Below are 22060 nucleotides of genomic sequence, written 5' to 3'. Positions count from 1 at the left end.
CAATCTGAAATACCCTCAAAATACAGTTATACATCTGTACATACAACACCCGAAAATACCCCCAAAATACAGTTCTGCACCTGTATATACACCACCTGAAAATACATCCAAAATACAGTTCTACAACTGTACATACACCACCTGAATACACCCCCAAGATACAGTTCTACACCTGTGCATACACCCCCTGAAAATACCCCCAAAATACAGTTCTACACCTGTACATACACCCCCTGAAAATACCCCCAAAACACAGTTTTACACCTGTATATACACCACCTGAAAATACCCCCAAAATACAGTTCTACACCTGTATATACACCACCTGTATATACACCACCTGAAAATACCCCCAAGATACAGTTCTACACCTGTACATACACCACCTAAAAATACCCCCAAAATACACTCACTCATACACCTGTATATACAGCACCCTGGTCTCTGGCCCTTCTTTATACACCACCTGAAATACCCCCAAAATACAGTTCTGCACCTGTATATACAACACAATGGTGTCTGACCCTTCTTCATACACCACCTGAAATACCCCAAAATACACTCATACACCTGTATATACAGCACCCTGGTCTCTGGCCTTTCTTTATACACCACCTGAAATACCCCCTAAATACAGTTCTACACCTATATATACAACACAATGGTGTCTGGCCCTTCTTCATACACCACCAGAAATACCCTAAAAATAGAGTTATACACCTGTATATACAACACAATGGTGTCTGGCCTTTCTTCATACATCACCTTAAATACCACCAAAATACAGTCATACACCTGTAAATACATATGCCCTGGTGCCTGGCCCTTCTTTACACACCAGAAATTAAGTACCCAAAATAACTTTGTTGGGAAAAAGCTTGAACTGGGGGGTGCTAAGCTAATCCTGCATTACAAGTAAGTTCATCGATGTCATTTCGGAATATTCCTAAGCCTTGATGGAAAACATGCATAAACTAGAGAGGTTATTAAGAAATGTAAAATATGCCTTCAAAATGAAAAAGAAAATTGTACACTGTTTAGGCCTATTTTCCTGTAGTTTCCTTAATACTATTATCTTTGTTTTGTAGTACCAAGCCATGTTGTATCCTTTAGATAATTATGTGAACCTAAACTACTGGCAAGAACATGTTGGATAAATTTGTTCTATAACTTGTACATGTTCCAGAACATTTTGAATGGTGTTTTGAGTGGTGTTTTGAGTGGTGTTAATCAAACAGACAGCATCAAATGTAAAAAAATCCCTGTCCAAGGCTGGGATCATTAATATATAGCTCTACAATACTATGAGTTGTGTCATACAGTCAGCACAATTCATATCACCATATACATGCATCTGAATGCTGGTTTTTTTAACTGTTGTTCTTGTCTAACATTGCACTCAAGATGTGTTCACTGTCAAAAACCTAGAGGTTTATTTGAAAAAATGAGCCATTTTTTTCACAACTAACATTAGAGGGTAAAAATATAAGCACAAATATGGCAGATGTACATGTGAATGGGTTATGTGGGTAATTTACAAGCACTTTATTTTTTTCCTGATAAAGCCAATATTTATTGCTGACATAGACAGACCTCTCCAATTAACTGTTCGCATGAATAAACTTGTGTGTCATACGAACATGCATGTGGTAAAAATGCATGTATGGTGAATGAATACACCAAACAATTACATTTTAAACAAGTACACTCCAACAACAACAGATAGAGTGACATGCTAGTATTTCCCTATGATGTTTCTAATAATCACACAGAACAGCAACTTTTATAATGATTCATGCACAAGCAAATCCAGTCCTGTTATATCACCTTACTTCAGCAATATTCATCCTCACCTAAAAAACAAGACAGTTCCTGTAAGAGCTTAATGGACAAAGGTCATCACGTGGCATGACGATTTTGTCCAATAAAAGGCAAAATCATCATAACAAAAAGTCTCTGCTTGAAACAGATTTCCACTTTTTTTAGCAGATATTTAAACATGTTTAAACATTTTGATTCCATGCAAATAACGGGAAAAACAAACTTGATAAAATGTACCACACAAAGCTGACTTTAAACAACACTGCTATTCAATCCGTTAGCAAATAAATGTATATATAAATATATATAAATTCAACTTCTAATGGACAATTACTTCATAAGACACTGAAACTGGCCATGTGTGTTTAATAAAAGAAAACAAAATTACTCAGTATGTCCTTGACCATTACAGCTGTTAATTTATAATATGTCACGTAGCTATCAGACATATCAGAGGATGAAAAAGTGTGTTTCCGTGTACCTAGAGACAGGTGACTGGCTGTGGAAGACTTTGATGTCTGATTTACCTGGAACACGTTATCCTTATTGTCAAGAGCTTTATCCTCAACATCTGCTACCACTTTGATCTGGTTCAGATGCACAAAGCCTTTCTCCTTCAAATTCTGAAATAGATTAAACATACGTTACTCAACTTGCAATGAGAAAAGGTCACACAGATCTAGGACACTCAAAGCTCTACCAGATATTTACAGCAACAAGTACATGAAATATGGGTGGAGGAAACCTGAGGAATTGGAGTAAACCACTGACATTTAGAGAGAAACTAATGAACTTTTCCTTGTGACACACAGATTTTAATAAGCAGAGTAAGCTCAAAGAGTTCATCATATCTGCAGAAGGCAAGTAACATTATATGAACTTCATGTATGGTCACTTGTTGGAACAGTCTTGTATGTGCTGTAGTCTACAATTTGCCACAAAGAGGCATCCATAACAAAAGCATAAAATCTTAAAGATTCCCTCTTCAAGGCAGCAAATGAATGAAAATCATGTGTATCCTACTCATTTAAGATTCTTAAAAACAACCCACCATACTCCATCCCATCAACATTTTGATATGATCGAATTTGCATCTATATGTACTTGAGAATATTTGAGACGTGTCCCGTACAGACTGATATCACTGTACTTAGTTCACCACTCAGTTGACCACCCAGGTCATATAATTTCATCTCTAAAATTAAATAATAAACATTTCACCTGACTCTGACCAAAAATTCTGGTTTTGATTGGTTAGTAAAACTCACAAGAGGAACATGTATATTCACGTATCCTGCAACTGATGTCATACATGCATCTGTTGACTAGGTTATCTCCCTTTGTTTAACTCTGGTGCCCTGAGGCGATTCACCAGCTAGACCATCAGCCTTTTGTACTGAACTGATAGGTCTTTTGCAAGATAGCTTCATGATGCTATTACTATTTGACAGGATATAACATGGTGTCAGTAATTCTGGTATTGGGCTTGGCTTATGCCTCATACAATATCACAATATGAGGGTTACTCACACTATATATTTCCGTATCACTGAGAAACAGCGTAACTATAATACTACAAGTACAAGTAGTGCTCAAGCCAACCCACTTTCAGTTTCATGTACCAACAATGAATTAATACATGTACATCAGTACTTCAAAGAAAGTGTATGTATGTGTGTGTATACAGTATGTATGTATCTGCGGGTTTAAAGTTGTACTTAACAATTTTACAGCCATATGATGACAAAAAGTCATTAGGTGTGTGTACATATATGGTGTCCTCTTGCGGCAGGGTGAGTACTTGCTGCCAAAGTGCTGCTACCACTGAAGTATCATGCTGAAAATACAAGAAATGACATCCCACCCAGTCACCTATTGACACCAATCATGTTTCCTTGCTCTAACCTCACAGTGCAGTGTGCCATGCGAGGCAGCAGCAAGTACCATTTTTAATGTCTTTGGTATGACCTGACCCAGGTTTGATCCCAGGGCCTATCGACTTTTAGGCAGACACTTTAACCATTAGGCCACTAAAGCAGTCTTCAAAGCAAGCGTGTATGTGCTTTAAATGTTTCTAGGGTCCATGTTTCAAGTTTAACATGGGGTGATTAGTCCACATTAAAGATGTCTTAAATCTTAATACCAGTCACACCTTGATGCATTAAAGTAAAAGAAGCTAAAATATGATAAGGATAATCGTACAGACAACTAAAAACTATGTGTAAAAATACTTTCATTTATTTTTTTAGATTTTTTGAAGAGTGTTGAAAGGCATTCGAATATCTGAATTCTATGGTGGGCTTTGTGACACCATACTGACAGTACCTAGAAACTCTGACGTCACATCACCCTTTTTCCTGATGTTCACCAGAAGGAAGGAATTTCTGTGAACATTATTTCAGTAATCTTTTAGTCATAGATAAAAAGAGTTATTCCAACACTGGTGATCAGAGTTGGAAAATCTTCCTGTGACATCAGAGTTCCTAAATTCTAATGGTATGGCCCTTAAAGCCCACATCAGAATTCAAAAGTTTGAGCACCTTTATTTCTCTTCGAAAAAACTTAAAAAAAATATGTGAAAGTATATTTATGCATATTAGTTTTTAAGTGGTCTATGAAGTGATGGCTACTTTGATTTTTAGAAATTTTTTCCTTTATACAAGATGACAGTATATGTCTACATTTGATTAGTCCATAAAACATCAATATCAGACTTAATGCTCACACAGGTAGTTACAAGATCTGGACACTTGTACATTAACAAACAAATACATGTCCATGTCATGCATCAATCCACAAACAAGGCATTATCACTGTGTTTATATGTTTTTATACACTTTTCAACAAATAGTGCAGGGATATAATGGGAACTTAATGCAAAGTAGATTTTAGAATAACTATGCTCACAAATTATGAAGTTAACAGTGCTTCTAATATTGTACTTATCCAAAATGATTATAGATACACACCAACTTCTCCTGCCGTCCATTGCTGAGTCCCATATTTCAAAAACTCTACTGAAGTACTGTACTGAGGATACTTGTTATGTCCAGACTGGACATGTACATGTAAGGTCTACAGCTGACCTTACTGCCAAGTTAGGCTTTAGATTTTGACAAATCCACAGCAGTTCTACACACAAGTACATGTGCCTACTCACACATACACTAGTCTGCATAAAGACTCAATTAATATTTTAATCATTTCACCACACGCACACAAAAGGCGGGGCTATAGCATGCATATGTCTGTCTAAGTAGGCTTGATCAAATGTCTATTTGTTTTATTTCCATGGCATGCATTCATCTGCAAAAATATTTAAAACATTTTTGATATACATGTACGACACATTTACCAGCTGAGTTATCAAAACTTCTCAAAACATTGCCAAGAAGCTCTGAAGCAAAACAGAAATTTAACTGAAATCTATGATTTCTCGCTCAATTTACTATGTTTATGCATGTGAAAATGTGATAATGCTTAGATAAGAACATAGCTGTTTTGCACAGAACACTTTTGGAAGTTAAGATCATTGTGTACAGTCTGTAACTACTGTGTACACAAGTAGGATATTATAACATACAAGTACACATGTCAGGTTGTCACTTAATGAGGGCCTAATAAAGGTCAGAGGGCAAATACACTCCATCATATGACCTGAATGAGGATAAGAGACAAACAAATTAAGCCCTTAATGGTGGTGGTGCACCCCTACGCCTGCTAACTAATTGACAATTTCATCAAATTGCATCTGTTGTTAACAAACACTATTAGATTACATGTACCCCCAAAACAAACTCAGTTCATTTGCAAATCAAATTTCTAAAATATAGATATTATATATATTATAGATCTATTATAAAATACAATGTATCATTGATTTTCTTAGACCTAAAAATGACCTTGTATATTAAACTCACTGACACCTGAAGGAACATAGGATTTAATCATATTAATTGGTAAAACTAGACATATTGGATGTATCAAAATTACTGACACCTGAGGGAACATAGAATTTAATACTATGGTAAAACTAGACATATTGGATGTATCAAAATTACTGACACCTGAGGGAACATAGAATTTAATACTATGGTAAAACTTGAAATATTGGATGTATCAAAATTACTGACACCTGAGGGAACACAGAATTTAATACTATGGTAAAACTTGAAATATTGGATGTATCAAAATTACTGACACCTGAGGGAACATAAAATTTAATACTAAGGTAAAACTTGAAATATTGGATGTATCTAGATTACTGACACCTGAGGGAACACAGAATTTAATACTAAGGTAAAACTTGAAATATTGGATGTATCAAAATTACTGACACCTGAGGGAACATAGAATTTAATACTAAGGTAAAACTTGAAATATTGGATGTATCAAAATTACTGACACCTGAGGGAACATAAAATTTAATACTAAGGTAAAACTTGAAATATTGGATGTATCTAGATTACTGACACCTGAGGGAACATAAAATTTAATACTAAGGTAAAACTTGAAATGTTGGATGTATCAAAATTACTGACACCTGAGGGAACATAGAATTTAATACTAAGGTAAAACTTGAAATATTGGATGTATCAAAATTACTGACACCTGAGGGAACATAAAATTTAATACTAAGGTAAAACTTGAAATATTGGATGTATCTAGATTACTGACACCTGAGGGAACATAAAATTTAATACTAAGGTAAAACTTGAAATGTTGGATGTATCAAAATTACTGACACCTGAGGGAACACAGAATTTAATACTAAGGTAAAACTTGAAATATTGGATGTATCTAGATTACTGACACCTGAGGGAACATAGAATTTAATACTAAGGTAAAACTTGAAATATTGGATGTATCAAAATTACTGACACCTGAGGGAACATAAAATTTAATACTAAGGTAAAACTTGAAATATTGGATGTATCAAAATTACTGACACCTGAGGGAACACAGAATTTAATACTAAGGTAAAACTTGAAATATTGGATGTATCAAAAGTACTGACACCTGAGGGAACATAGAATTTAATACTAAGGTAAAACTTGAAATATTGGATGTATCTAAATTACTGACACCTGAGGGAACACAGAATTTAATACTAAGGTAAAACCTGAAATATTGGATGTATCAAAATTACTGACACCTGAGGGAACATAGAATTTAATACTATGGTAAAACTTGAAATATTGGATGTATCAAAATTACTGACACCTGAGGGAACATAAAATTTAATACTAAGGTAAAACTTGAAATATTGGATGTATCTAGATTACTGACACCTGAGGGAACACAGAATTTAATACTAAGGTAAAACTTGAAATATTGGATGTATCAAAATTACTGACACCTAAGGGAACATAGAATTTAATACTAAGGTAAAACTTGAAATATTGGATGTATCTAAATTGTCGAAAGCAGTTCAATTAAACAGAGCGAGTAACAGGATAAATTAATTTAATTAAACCTGCAAGCAAATTAATCTCAGTCGGCTGAGGCATGGTCTATATTACAGTTCTGAAGAGAGCATGTCTAGAAACCCTCTTCTCCTCTAAAACCTCCCCACTTCCAAATTTCACATGTTTAGGCTCTAAATTACCATCAGTTTTTGTTAACTGACCAGTAACTTTGATACGACTAAAGAATATATTTACTAATTTATTCCCCATTTTGTAAGAGAAAAAATTCAATCAGGGCTATGGCTCTGCTTGAAACTTGTGTCTGATTTGTACCATGGGTGACATTTCTACATATTAAATGTTATCACATAGACATAGCTACATGTATTGCGCTGTGATATGCAAGGACATGGTGAAGTTTACCATCATGATATGCACATGTAATTTACACACTCAGGTGTGTTAGGCACAAGAATACATATACATGTCATTTACACACTCAGGCATGTTTGGCACAAGAATACACATGCACATGTAATTTACACTCTCAGGCATGTTAGGCACAAGAATACACATGTACATGTCATTTACACTCTCAGGCATGTTAGGCTCAAGAATACACATGTATATATAATTTACACTCTCAGGCATGTTAGGCACAAGAATACACATGTACATGTCATTTACACTCTCAGGCATGTTAGGCTCAAGAATACACATGTATATATAATTTACACTCTCAGGCATGTTAGCACGAGAATAAACATGTCCATGTAATTTACACTCTCACTCTCAGAAATTTTGCATACATTTGAGGTGTTGCATAAGCTTCAAATGTCTCAATCAAGGCTCAAATATTCAGAAAATTCCTTTCTCAGTATTTCTGAAAAGTGCTAATTAGCAAACATCTCATGTTTACATTATATCCATTAACTGATATCCTTTCCCATGTAGGTTGGAGTTTCATCAAGATATAAGTTTACAACCAGAAGTACATGACGGTCCTATTAAGTTCACAAATAGAACTAGGTCTCATCATCATTTTGTCAAACCAGCCTGACGAACGGCAAAAACCACTTAAACCACAGCTGACATAGATAAAAGGACAAAAATACCCTTGATGTAACAATGGCACAAAAATGTTAATAAACGGCCTTCAAGAATTCCGCATGTGAATAGCGTCCGACACAGTGAATAGAAAGCGTGATAGGAGTTACTTTGTAGCTTAATATAACTTAAATCTTTCCAAAGACTGAGCCACCAAACAATGACAAAATATGACAGCCACTGATCCTGTCTGCATGTGTTGCAATTACACAATGATAGCTACACCTGTACTTGTCATCTTCATTTGGCACATAAACTTGTGTACATGATATGTGGACTAGGACCAATAAACCTATCACAGCATGCCAGATTTCTTGGACACTCTTGTGCGGACATCACTGGTAGAACATCTCCAATAACTGTGAATTCCAAAATTCAAAATCCAATGATTCCAAAAATAACTAGTTTCATACTGCTTCACAAAAGTTAACATACAGGTCATACACTTATAAAAACCTAGTATTTAATACAATGGAGACAGTAAATTAATATTTCAGCTGATGGCCTAATTAGATTGAACACATCTTTAAAAACATATCAATAGCTGTACAAGTATTGTGTACATATATGTAAATATGTATATATGTAAACTTAACACTTTGGCTCAAAGTCCACAAAACTCTTACAGTAATTTCTAACACATGACTATTAGCTTTAACATGTAGTAGTTCTGGGTGTCTGCATAGTTTAGGTGTGACTAAGTAAATAATGTCTCACAAATGTGAGAGCTCCGGGACAGACTGTCCTCAGCTCAGCACCGAATTTTCACAAGACATCAGTATTATCAGAAAGAACTGTATCTTTAGTTACATGTGGCTTGCCTTTTTTAGAACCTCCACTAATAGCTTGAATGTTTTACCTACACCTGTAAATCTAAATAGAAGCTAACCTACATGACATTTATTACATTATGAAGGTAAATTTCCATTGGATTGGAAAACAGCACCTTCGTATTAACACAGCCAACTGGTTAGGGTACTGGTGTAGCCGCTGCCCTATAACCACAACATGTTCATGAATTCTACAGTCAGTGTCATATTAGACAAGACATAATAACCTTATGCATAAAACTAATGTACGTAACAGGATGTTTTTTTAGTCAATACATCTTTTCCAGCTTTTATTTGTATCCCTAGCATATTTACATCTATGTATAAATATTAAAAATGTGATATACATGTATGTAGGCCCTACATGCAGATACTGAGCTGGTTAACTGTTAAGTTAAAATTCCTTAAAATGACAAATTTTCTGCCTGTTTCTGAAGAAATTCCCACGATACTAACAATCCTATCATGCAATATAAGTTTCTTTTCTGTCATAAACAGAAACTGTTTTGACAGACTGCTTGTTGTTGTACATTTCCTCAGCCTTTAAATACAACATATAAAAACAACTGATGATGATAATTCAACACTTAATTGTGCCAAATACGCAATATTCTCAGTATATTCAGATTATCTATGCTTACATTTGAATAAATTTAGACTATTAGTTTATAGGTGGGTATAAACATAAGTATTCCTGGAGGTTTCCTCTAACCATGTCAGCTAGTGCACGTACCTCCAGTCAGAATACATGTACATATCATGGTTTCACTATAATAACAAAGTGTGAATGTATGATCATGTAGAACAGTCTTTGTAATTGATAGAGAGGTGTACTTGCGCACCAAGTACCTACATATGACTAAGTGTATGCTCTTTGATGTAAGGTTGATGAACAGAGCACAACACACAATATACACATGTACCTGATGTATGCACAGGTGTGTTTATATGAAGACTGGCTTCGGAGAGCCAGGTAAATGTCATCTACATGTATGCAAATGTGTGTACACCAGTACGTATCCATGTACCCGGGAGCACTTTAAATGCGTACTCAATTAAACAAACAAATAATGTCGTGGGAGAACATGTACATGTAGATCAAATCAATCAAGATCAAAGTAAACCCTACTGATTAGGATGCATCAATGAGTAGTCCAAAGTCAAAAAGAGGGCAAACTTGTGACCAATGTAGAGTCTTATCAAAGATTAGCCCACAGACCAAGATCATTATTATTCAAATATGATATACTTATCTGCAAAAAACAACATTTTAGAAAATACATGTACTTACTGCAGACATGTGTATGGAAATAACATCATCACCTAGCTGGAAACAGCGATCCAACATGTCCAATGAAAAAAATCAATGCGTGTGGAAACTACAAAATACACTGTGCTATTTTTTGTAGGGAGCCTTTTTTTGTTGACAAAGCATATGGGAAAATCTGACATTATTAATTTCAAACAACCACTGTCCTTCACAGTTGACTGAATCAGATATTATAGAGCCTTAGGGTCTGAAAAGTTCACCAAAGTTTGGCAGCCATTTAAAGATAATGAATTTATCTGCTGGACAAAATAATATATAGTTTGCAAACACCGGGTTGATATGTACCAACGCAATGACAGGTAGGTTACAAGCCAGTACAGATATATACGTACACAAAAGGGTTTTTCTTAAAATCAGCCGACATCTAACAGGAGTTTGAAGATAACGGACTTGGCAGACCATAACTTACATTATGCCCACGGAGAAACTCAGCCCTCTTCAAACCAGAGCAATTAAAACTTAACCATGCAGACCACTGAATGTTGACATATTATTGCAAGAATTAACATTGACAGTTATTCATCCATATCAAAACACATAAAAGATCACTTAACCTTTATCATTATATTAACATGCAGGAGATTCACATCAAATTGGATTAAAAGAGATTTCTTACATGAGTGATTTCCTAAAATAATGACAAATATACATAAATGTAGTTTTAATTTACTTATCTTATGGGTGTTTCACACCGTACTCAAGAATACTTCACTTACACGACAGCGACCAGCATTATGGTTGGAGGAAACCAAGCAGAGCCTGGGGGAAACACACGACCATCCGCAAGTTGTGCCAGACCTTCCCATGTAAGGATGTTGTTTTAAATCTAAACTAAATAGTGAATGAGAGTGAATATGCGAGAAAAGCTGTGTTCAATAAACCACTACATTTAACATAAATAGATACATGTATATAGACACAGACACAAATAGGCAGCCTGACAATGATAGCATTGAGCATCCAATCCTATCTTATCAGGTACAAAGTGGTGCCTGACATAGGGAATCTTCAAAACACTAGCTGGATTGAAGGAATTTTGAAATGTACCAGTCACCTCAAAAGTTATACACAGGCCGTTATACATATACATGAGGATGACTGTCAATAGAACAATTTTTTTGTCACAAATAGCTTTTTTCAAAAAGAAATGTTGTGATAAACATTACACATCAGTGCTTTGGGCAACAGTATGGTCAGAACAAAGTTAAGTTTGCAGTCACTATAAACACATCAACGGTTAGTTTATATATAGGTGAAACATGCTTGTATATGCACCTGTTAAAATTCCACTATCATGATAAAGCAGAGGTCAGTTTGATTGTAAACTAGAGAGTTAAGATAAACAGCGATAAATTTTAAATTAGTGAAACGCACAGCATTAAGATAAACAGAGATATATTTGTAATTACAGGGAAGGTGACAATGGAAAGAGAACTGTGTCCACAGGCCTTGGTCCACTGTCTTCTCTGACTTTCATTTTAATGGGTTTACAGTGATTGACTCATCACTCTTCTGTTACTATTAGGGCCTCAAGCCTATCAGCCAGCACTGAGAGAGCAGTTTTTCCACACAACATCCACAAAAGTATGGCGTTAACACAGTTAGAATACAACTAGAAATCAATCGGATAAAAAAATGAAAAATATTAATTTCTCAGTGGTATGTGTAGAGAGTGACATAAGGTTACCACTGATACATGTATATGCGTATCTTAAAGGGAGCAGAATAAAGGGATTGTGCAAAGGAGCACGTATACATCATCAAGGCCTTGCAGTACAGTTAATCAAGAGTTAAGCCTTTAATAAATTAATATGGTAGATTAGACTTACAACCCTCCCACCACCCCAACCCTCATCCATACATGTTGTAGGAAGGTTTAACAAGTACATGTCCACCCATTTATAGAAACCTGGGACCAAAATAGAGTAGAACCGACCATATGAAATAGAAGCCTGCACAAATTCACAATAGCTTCAACATCCTGCAGAAAGTCCACATGTTCCTGCTAAATGACACGACATCAAAACTTCAACCAAATGAAAAGCATGTCAACCAACCTATTGAGCTGCCAACCAACCGACTGAGCTGCCAACCAACCTACTGAGCTGCCAACCATCCTTAAGTCACAGCTAAACACAGCCCCAGTGACACATGTACAATATTTAGTTCAAACAACACAGCATGCAGTCTCAGATCAGTCCCAGTCACTGTGCCCCAATCACAGTGTAACACAGTACACAATCAGCTGACAGCAGTCCCAGTCAGTGTGCCATAATCACAATGTAACACAGTACACAATCAGCTGACAGCAGTCCCAGTGTGCCCCAATCACAGTGTAACACAGTACACAATCAGCTGACAGCAGTCGCAGTCAGTGTGCCCCAATCACAGTGTAACACAGTACACAATCAGCTGACAGCAGTCCCAGTCAGTGTGCTTCAATCAGACTATAACACAGCACGCAATCAGCTTAGATCAGTCCCAGCCAGTGTGCATCAGCCAGACTATAACACAGCATGCAATCAGCTTAGATCAGTCCCAGCCAGTGTACCTCAGACAGACTATAACACAACACACAATCAGCTGACACCAATCCCAGCCAATGGGCCTCAGTCAGACTATAACACAGCACACAATCAGCTGAGACCAGTCCCAGCCAGTGTGCATCAGTCAGGCTATAACACAGCACACAATCAGCTGAGACCAGTCCCAGCCAGTGTGCCTCAGTCACACAACAACACAAGCAACACAGCACACAATCAGCTGAGACCAGTCCCAGCCAGTGTGCCTCAGTCAGACAATAACACAGCACATAATCAACTTAGATCAGTCCCAGCCATTGTGCCTCAGTCAAAAAACAACACAGCACACAATCAGCTTAGATCAGTCCCAGCTAGTGTGCCTCAGTCACATAACAACACAGGACACAATCAGATGAGGCTGATCCCAGCCATTGTGTCCCAGTCAGAATACAACACAGCACACAATAAGCTGAGACCAGCCCCAGCCAGTGTGCCTCAGTTAGCTATAACACAGCACACAATCAGCTGAGGCCAGTACTAGCCAGTGTGCCTCAGTTAGCTATAACACAGCACACAATCAGCTGAGGCCAGTACTAGCCACTGTGCATCAGTCAGATTATAACACAGCACACAATAAGCTGAGACCAGCCCCAGCCAGTGTGCCTCAGTAAGCTATAACACAGCACACAACCAGCTGAGGCCAGTACTAGCCAGTGTGCCTCAGTTAGCTATAACACAGCACACAATCAGCTGAGGCCAGTACTAGCCAGTGTGCCTCAGTTAGCTATAACACAGCACACAATCAGCTGAGGCCAGTACTAGCCACTGTGCATCAGTCAGATTATAACACAGCACACAATAAGCTGAGACCAGCCCCAGCCAGTGTGCCTCAGTAAGCTATAACACAGCACACAATCAGCTGAGGCCAGTACTAGCCAGTGTGCCTCAGTTAGCTATAACACAGCACACAATCAGCTGAGGCCAGTACTAGCCACTGTGCATCAGTCAGATTATAACACAGCACACAATAAGCTGAGACCAGCCCCAGCCAGTGTGCCTCAGTAAGCTATAACACAGCACACAATCAGCTGAGGTCAGTACTAGCCAGTGTGCCTCAGTTAGCTATAACACAGCACACAATCAGCTGAGGCCAGTACTAGCCAGTGTGCCTCAGTTAGCTATAACACAGCACACAATTAGCTGAGGCCAGTACTAGCCAGTGTGCATCAGTCAGACCATAAAATAGCACACAATCAGCTGAGACCAGTCCCAGCCAGTGTGCCTGGGTCAGACTATAACACAGCACACAATCAGCTGAGATCAGTCCCAGCCAGTGTGCCTCAGTCAGACTACAACACAACAGACAATACCTTGACAGCAGTCCCAACCAGTGTGAATGTGTCTAAACCATACAATGATTCTCTGAGCATACAACCTGATGAAGTGAGTCCCAGTCCGCACAGCTCAGCCTAGAACACAGAGCCATGTATCACCCTGCTTTCACTCTATGTTTCAGCTCACCCAGCCTTCCTAAAAGGCCTCAGACATGTACACAAGGTTTTTCCTTAAGTCCTAAGCTCAGACAAATGTCACACGCCTCAGCAACAGAAATGGGCCAGCCTACACTGCTGACATTAACTTAGAACCCGCTCAAGCAGTTTGACATGGACATCTATAATTTACACTGGTTGTTGTAAGGCGTGACCGAAACTCAGTGAGTTAACGAGATGTTCAGGTGGTTCACACAGTGGACTAATTGAACTATGTACACCGTCAAGTTTAATGTTTCATCAGTACATAGGAACTCCCATGAAGAATGTTTCTTGGTATGGAATCACCAGGACAAGTCTACATGTACCCCCCACATACCCCAAATAAGCTCATTAAAGCCTATCATAAAACTGAATTAAAACGCTCACAGCAGTATGATGGTGATATCAATAATGCTTGCAAATTTAAGCAGTAGATTGGGTGAGATTAACTCTTCTCCTTTAACCTTTGACCCTTAATATTAATATCAATGTATGCTGTGACATAATTTCTAGAATAAATTCTGGTCTAGACAAGTTACTGCATCACTTTTATGAGGCCCACAAAAGAGACAAGACAAACAGTTTTATTTATATACCTATTGTGAAATCATCCAGTGCATACACTGTATTAATACAGCACCTGCATTTGCAATACTGCAGCAAGGTCAACCCTAGTACATGTATTTGAAGTAATGGGGAACTTATGCCAGTAACTTGAAAGGATAACTTAAATGTGTACATATGACTAGCATTATGCATATTAACCTCTAATTTAGTGATATTTGCACAAACTTTTACACAAATCTTTTTGCACAAAAAGTTACACTTGAAAATTTAGACTTGAATTTGTAACTAAACCAGTCCTTGTCTCAAGCATGATCCTTTTAAATACAAATGATGTAAAAAATATGTATCACAGTGGCATCTAAGGTAAATGTCTGTTTTATAATAACTGCAGTTAAAATTGCAACCCTTTGGCCGAATCAAATTACAACTGGCTTGTTGCAGGCCTATGTGAGTTTGAATGTAAATTAAACTTTCATCAGAACAGTTCACAAAATTCCTGTTTCCCCATAACAAAATTTGAACAACTTGTATTGTAGTTTGCAATGTCATGAAGTTTCACATAAAAAACTTGAACACAGTAGCCGAAAGTATTTCCTTTCAGAATAATTAACTAAGGGAAATAAACATGAAGTGAATCATAGAAAAACAATGACATGTACATTTACACCACATAAAGCCTGCATAGAAGACAGGCATGTACCTTGACAGAAATGATAAATCCATCCGTGCGCCAAAACTTTGGGAGTTTGGTGACAGGTATATCCTTAAAGCTATGATAGAAATCTTCTGCGCTCTCAGGATGATCAGAACTTCTTCAGAACTGTCAGCCTTCGTCACCAGAACAGGCAGAGTATGAAACTGCTGGGTGGGTGGAGGTGACACACGAGCTGAAAACCCCCCTCCTGATAATCTGCACTATCAAACCGCTCTAATTACCACATGGCCCAATAGCTCTGACAAAAACACTGCCCTGGGCGAAAACCTGACTGGCTCACTTGGCCTGTTTTTTTTTTTACCTGGGTGTCACTATGACAACAGATTTATTTATACCTTGTCTCATGTTCGCCAAGGCAGCATTTTTCAGTTCCCATCACGACACAGGAGAAAAGTGGTTTAAAATGATACTAACAAGATCACATGGCGGGTGTCTTCAAAACATGCAGACAGCTCCTCTTGTTTTTATTTTTCTTAAACTACAACCACTGGTTATACGAGTGTGGCAACCGTAAATCATCCAGGCTCAGTGTGTAATGGGCTACACATACATATCAATACAGGATCCCTCAGGGTACAATACGCTCTAATTTTCTCTGACACATACGAGTACTGTGCATCAGGCTTACACTTTCTTTTACATCAATCTTCAAAGATATGGGCTTCATTAGAGACTGAAGCTTGTTTATAACTTCAGAAACTTTCATACTTGAGGTTGATCCATGTTGGAATTTAGTCACTCTGAAGCTTTATGACTGAACCACATCATTTCCACATGCATTGTAGTGATATCACATCAGTAAACACTTACAACTTTCCAAAGAGTAAGGTGAGTTGACTTGTTTCAGTAGTAATTACACTTCATACAAATATACAAACACCACATTACATATGGTCAGGACGTTTGTCCAGTATTAACCGTCCATTACCTGTATAGTACATGTAACTGACCACTATCTGCCCATGCCGTATCTGTCTGATACTTGACCGGTACTTGACCATCACCTGTCCAGTACATGCACCTGTCCACTACCCATGCACTATCTGATCACTACCCGGCCAGTACCTGACCACCACCTGTCCACTACCTATCCAGTACATGTACCACTCCACTATCCATCCAGTATGTGTACCTGTCCACTGCACATCCAGTACTTGTCCACTACTTCTTCATTACCCATCCAGTACCTGACCAATACCAACCTAGTACTTCACAACCCATCCAGTACCTGTTCACTACCCATTCAGTAATGGTGCACTACCTTTTCAGTACCAATCCACTACCATCCAGAACCTGTCCACTACCCACCCAGTACCCACCCAGTAACTGTCCACTACCATTCAGTACTTGTCCACTACCCTTCCAGTACTTGTCCACTACCCATCCTGTACTTGTCCACTACCCATCCAGTACCTGTCCACTACTCACCCAGTACCTGTCCACTATCCTTCCAGTACCTGTTTACAAATAACTAGGTGATATGAAATCAGAATTACCTTATGATTGAAGCACCTGTTTATGCAGCTTGGACATGCAGAGGACTGCACACTCAAGAAGACTGAGTTCCAGGTTAGTGAATGGAAGAGAACAGATATATACATGTATTTCTGACAGTTACACTGTGATGAATGGAACAGATCTCAGATCCTGGGGTGAAGTGCATGGATTGTTAGCAATACTAAGTCTTTGTCCAGAATTTCTTCCACATTAGAGGTACAAAATATTTCTGCTTAAATTTAAATATTATAAAGGATCTGCATACAGGAGAGCTCGAAAAGGACTTTAATGTTACAATATGTATGTATCTAGACAAAAATAACTCCCAAATTTATACATCGAGCACTTGTACATGTGTATAATTAAGTACCTGCACATAAACTACCTAAGGCATCTACATGTATGCACATCATGAGATAAGACAGACCATTTTATAAATATACAACCACAATTTCCACACCTGGTCAAGCTGAAAGTCTGACCTACTTTGATCGATCCAGGGGTATACCTGTACCAAATTATCTGACTGACTTAATTCACTTCTCAACTTCCATCAATGTTTATACTTACCTTGCAAAAGATTCAGTCATACCAATACATTAATTGTAATCAAAATTACCTATTTGTAATTTCATCATGCTAAGGGGGTCATTTAGTATCATGAAGTTTAAGAATAGCTTTTAATTTGGGAATATCTCCATGTAATAATCGCAGGTGTCATGCTATGCTGTGCTGTGCTGGATACTCCCCATGACACATGCCGTCAGCTGTGGGTTATCTCATAGGTCATAATCAGCAAATTATTGGGATATTAAGACAACAGTGACAAAGCTGGTCAACAAGAAAGGCTTTGGACTGGCACATCATCGGTACAGACTGACAGACAGAGAAATGGGCTAAACAAAACATCATCAAGACAAAACTGAATATGGCTATAGAATTAAAGCCTTGAATAGGGTATAAGCCTTGGTATAAGCAATGTTCTAGATCAGCTTCAGAAAGAAAGACACACTTAAGATCTGGATAATAAGACATTCTAATTTTAATAAAATATATTACATGGACCCATGTCCCATATATATATATATATATATATCCCTGCTCAGATTAGTACTGGACCAAAGTCTACTGTCAGGTAACCTGTCAAACCAGTGCACACTGTAAGTCACGAAACAGGAAGATAACATGAAGAGTTTACTACAGCTCAAGGCCCCCTATGTGAGTGCCAATACTTTGTCCTTATGAACTAAATGTTCATGGTGACGTCTTACAGACCCACATGCAGTGTGTGTGCTGTTTGGTAAGAAGTGTTTGTGAGTGACAATGGGACTTCAAGGTGTCCTATCTTTATGTCTGCACACTGGATTTTCAAGGTGGATCCCCCTAAAGGCATTCCCTTCTGATTACTGTGCAGAGTTATCCCCCTGCACAGGTGGACAAAGGCTACAAGTTTGCTGGCACTCACAACATGGTTTGGCCACACACTACAGCCCTCCCTCCAGTAACAGGAGTGAGTGATAGCTTTATAACAAGCCATGTGTGTGGCACACATTTAAATATTAACGAGATCCCATACCGTGAGGTGTAATTAATTAATTGCTGTCATCATTTCTGTAATTTACACAAAGCCAAGACAAAACAGGCTATTCACAAAAGTATTATAAGTGCTGTTGGCCTTAATAACCTGAGAGAAGGCTGTATAATCAGTAAGATTAGCCACAGTCAGACACCTAGGCACCACAGTACACCCACTTGTTACAAAACACTGCTACGTTTAGTTGTACATGTATTCAATAAATTGAGACGTCAGATGATCTTTATTGTACACTGGAAAATGATGCAATGTCTTGTGTGAAATTGTGCAATTACTTTAATTTAGTTACCAGAAACTTTCCATGACCCCTCCCATGTATATTTAAATGTTAAAGAGGATATATACAGAAAATTGGGGGGGGGGGGGAATAAATCAGCACATACCTGATAGAATTTATTCATTTATTTTAGAATAACCCAAATAATTACATCCCACAGGACATCAGCCTCATATGTGCATGTATGATTGTTCAAAATCCGTAATAATACAGGTAAGAGTCTGATATTTACCAAAAGGAAATAATTAAAGCTATTCTCAACAAACACAAAATGTTGATTAGCACATATGGATCTTTCGCCAAAAATCTCTGGCTGAGCCTCTTTAACTAAATTTATGTAATTTAGTCTGAAATGGAGATGTTTGTCAGTTGTATGCCCAAGGTCAGTAGTTTATTACTGGCACCCAAGAAACTGGCCATCATCGTACAAGTGAAATGTTCCGAGTATGGCATTAAACAGTAGTTAGTTAAACGATCAATCTAAAGTAAAGCTGTCTGAATAAACACCTTGCAAACATGTGAAGAGGTCGAAGAATTACAATACCATCAAACCTCCAAGAATAAATACTTTTACATTCTCTTGGCGTTGCTAAAGTATGTGAATTATGCACCCCTCCCGGCCTCTGGCATTGGAAGGTCCAGATTTTGACATCTAAACCTATGTCAATCTTTCTGGGTCTGCCTTCTCACAAGCAAGGCAAGGTAAAGGCACCAACGTTTATGGGCAACCAAATGCTTGGGGCTGAGTTACAGTGTACAGCACTAAATATTGCTATTGTCCATTACGGAAATTAATAGGAGCCTGAGGCCTGCTGGATGATCATGGTCAATTACCCGAGCTTCAGGAATGTTAGAGTCTGCAGGATTAACACTTTAGGCTGTACTAAAGTGTACCATTAATTAAGGCTAACAACTGAAATCATCTGCTCAGTCATGTAAATAATTACTGTATCACAAACTTTATTGTTCATGTGTACTAGTAGCACCAACCTGCAGATGGTCATGGGTTTCCCCCGGGCTCTGCCTGATTTCCTCCCACCATAATGGTATAAGTGAAAGATTCTTGAGTACAACATAAAACACAAATCAATAAATAAATAAATAAGGGAACTGTCCTTGCTACTTAAAACAAAACCACTTCTTATTTCATAGTTTCACTGGAATTTTTAATCCATATATGAAATTCCTCATGAAATTCATTTATGGAGAAATATAAGGTTACATATTCATTTATTTGTTTGGTGTATTACACCATACTTAAGAATACTTCACTTACATGACGGTGGCCAGCATCATGTGGTAATGACAATTTACTAAAATTACAGATACCACCATACAAGTCAAAGTACTTCAATACATGTACAATGAATAGCTAATCTGTTGTTCCTGATATTCCTATGGAACAATTGTGATTTTGATAATGATGTGATAAATGGGAAGAAAAGAGTAAGCTGCGAATAAGTGATTAAGGTTAACTGTAATGCCTCAGAAATTTGATAATGTTCAATATGATTAACAGTTCCTTTCATCTCAAATGTCAGGACACCATTCTTGAAAAGGAAGCTCTGATTTCATTGTATTAATATATAAACTTCCACTCACAGAGTCACATAACAAACAAAGCCAGTACAAATACAAAGGGATGATTATTTATTTATTCCATTGGTGTTTTACGCCGTACTCAAGAATATTTTACTTATACATCGGCAGCCAGCATTATGGTAGGAGGAAACTGGGTAGAGCCCAGAGGAAAACCATGACCATCTGCAGGTTGCAGACTTTCCCAAGTATGGTTGGACAGAAAGCCAGCATGAGCTGGACCTTAACTCACAGTGACTACATTGGTTTCTGGGTCACTGAGCCACGCTGGTCGGATAACCCTCCACTGTAATACAGGATTATGCATCATCATCCAGTGTAATACAGGATCACCACCATTTTCTCACTATACGGTTCTTTTTTGGGAAGACGATGCACATCAAGTTAAGATAAGGCAGAAGTTTCGAAGACATGACCTTGTTTAAATGTCTGAAGGTCATTACTGAATAACATTACCATATATAACAACAGCAACAACAAGTGTAAGTGTACATGCACTTGGCAGTTTCCTCATCAAAATAAATACGCCAATATAAAGAGTTCGCCAATGTTGATAGGAGAATTTCAGGAAAATTCATCATGCTGCACGTGTATATGTAATTACAGCTAAAAGAACATGACTCAGTGATTCTAAATGCAATGTGTGATGTTTGTAAAAAAGCATCTTCTTTCTACAAAGTTATGCTATACTGTGAAATTACTGAGACTGTGTAAATATAATACATAATGAACAGAATTTTTTTTTTCATCAAACATTCATATAAGGTTTCTCAATTTACTTTCTGGCAGTGCTCCTGTGAAAGCACCATATTATCGTAAATACATTCACACAGCCGAGAGAACAAATCCCACCTCTGTCACAAACGCCACAGAATTCTCATAGAAATTCGGAAATTCAACTGAATGCTAGTTAGAGAATCACATACATATACTGACAAACCTTGAATTATCATTCAAAATGTCTTTCTGATACAACTTCCTCGTTCACATATTAGTATAAAGCCAGTGCTCTATGATCATAACCAATGGTAACCAGGAGAGGATTGACCTTAATAGTGCCCTTTATTACAAGATAGGGTGTGGGCTAAATTTTAACAGGTCAGTGTAGCAGTTTCGCCAAAAGGTGACATACTATAATCCCAAGCTGTAAATACATGTACCTGTATCAAGGTATAAATATCTTTGACAGTGTGCTGCAATTGACTGTCCACAAACAAAAAGCCTCATGTCATTTATGAGACAACTTCCTCATTTCCAGAAA

The 22060-nt window shown here is 37.5% G+C and overlaps 1 protein-coding gene across 1 annotated transcript in view; it reads right to left on the bottom strand.

Moving 5' to 3' along the window:
• The window catches only part of LOC135472257 (tyrosine-protein kinase Btk-like), a 49734-nt gene that overhangs the window by 15819 nt on the left and 11855 nt on the right, over positions 1–22060 (bottom strand). The window contains exon 3 of the mRNA XM_064751670.1: positions 2349–2444. Coding sequence (XP_064607740.1) covers positions 2349–2444 — 96 coding nt within the window. The remainder of the gene's footprint in view (positions 1–2348; positions 2445–22060) is intronic.

Source organism: Liolophura sinensis, chromosome 8 (assembly GCF_032854445.1).
Source record: "Liolophura sinensis isolate JHLJ2023 chromosome 8, CUHK_Ljap_v2, whole genome shotgun sequence".
Lineage (NCBI taxonomy): Eukaryota > Metazoa > Mollusca > Polyplacophora > Chitonida > Chitonidae > Liolophura > Liolophura sinensis.
The sequence above is the reverse complement of the archived record's forward strand: the minus strand, read 5'-3'. Positions and strand labels throughout refer to the sequence as shown.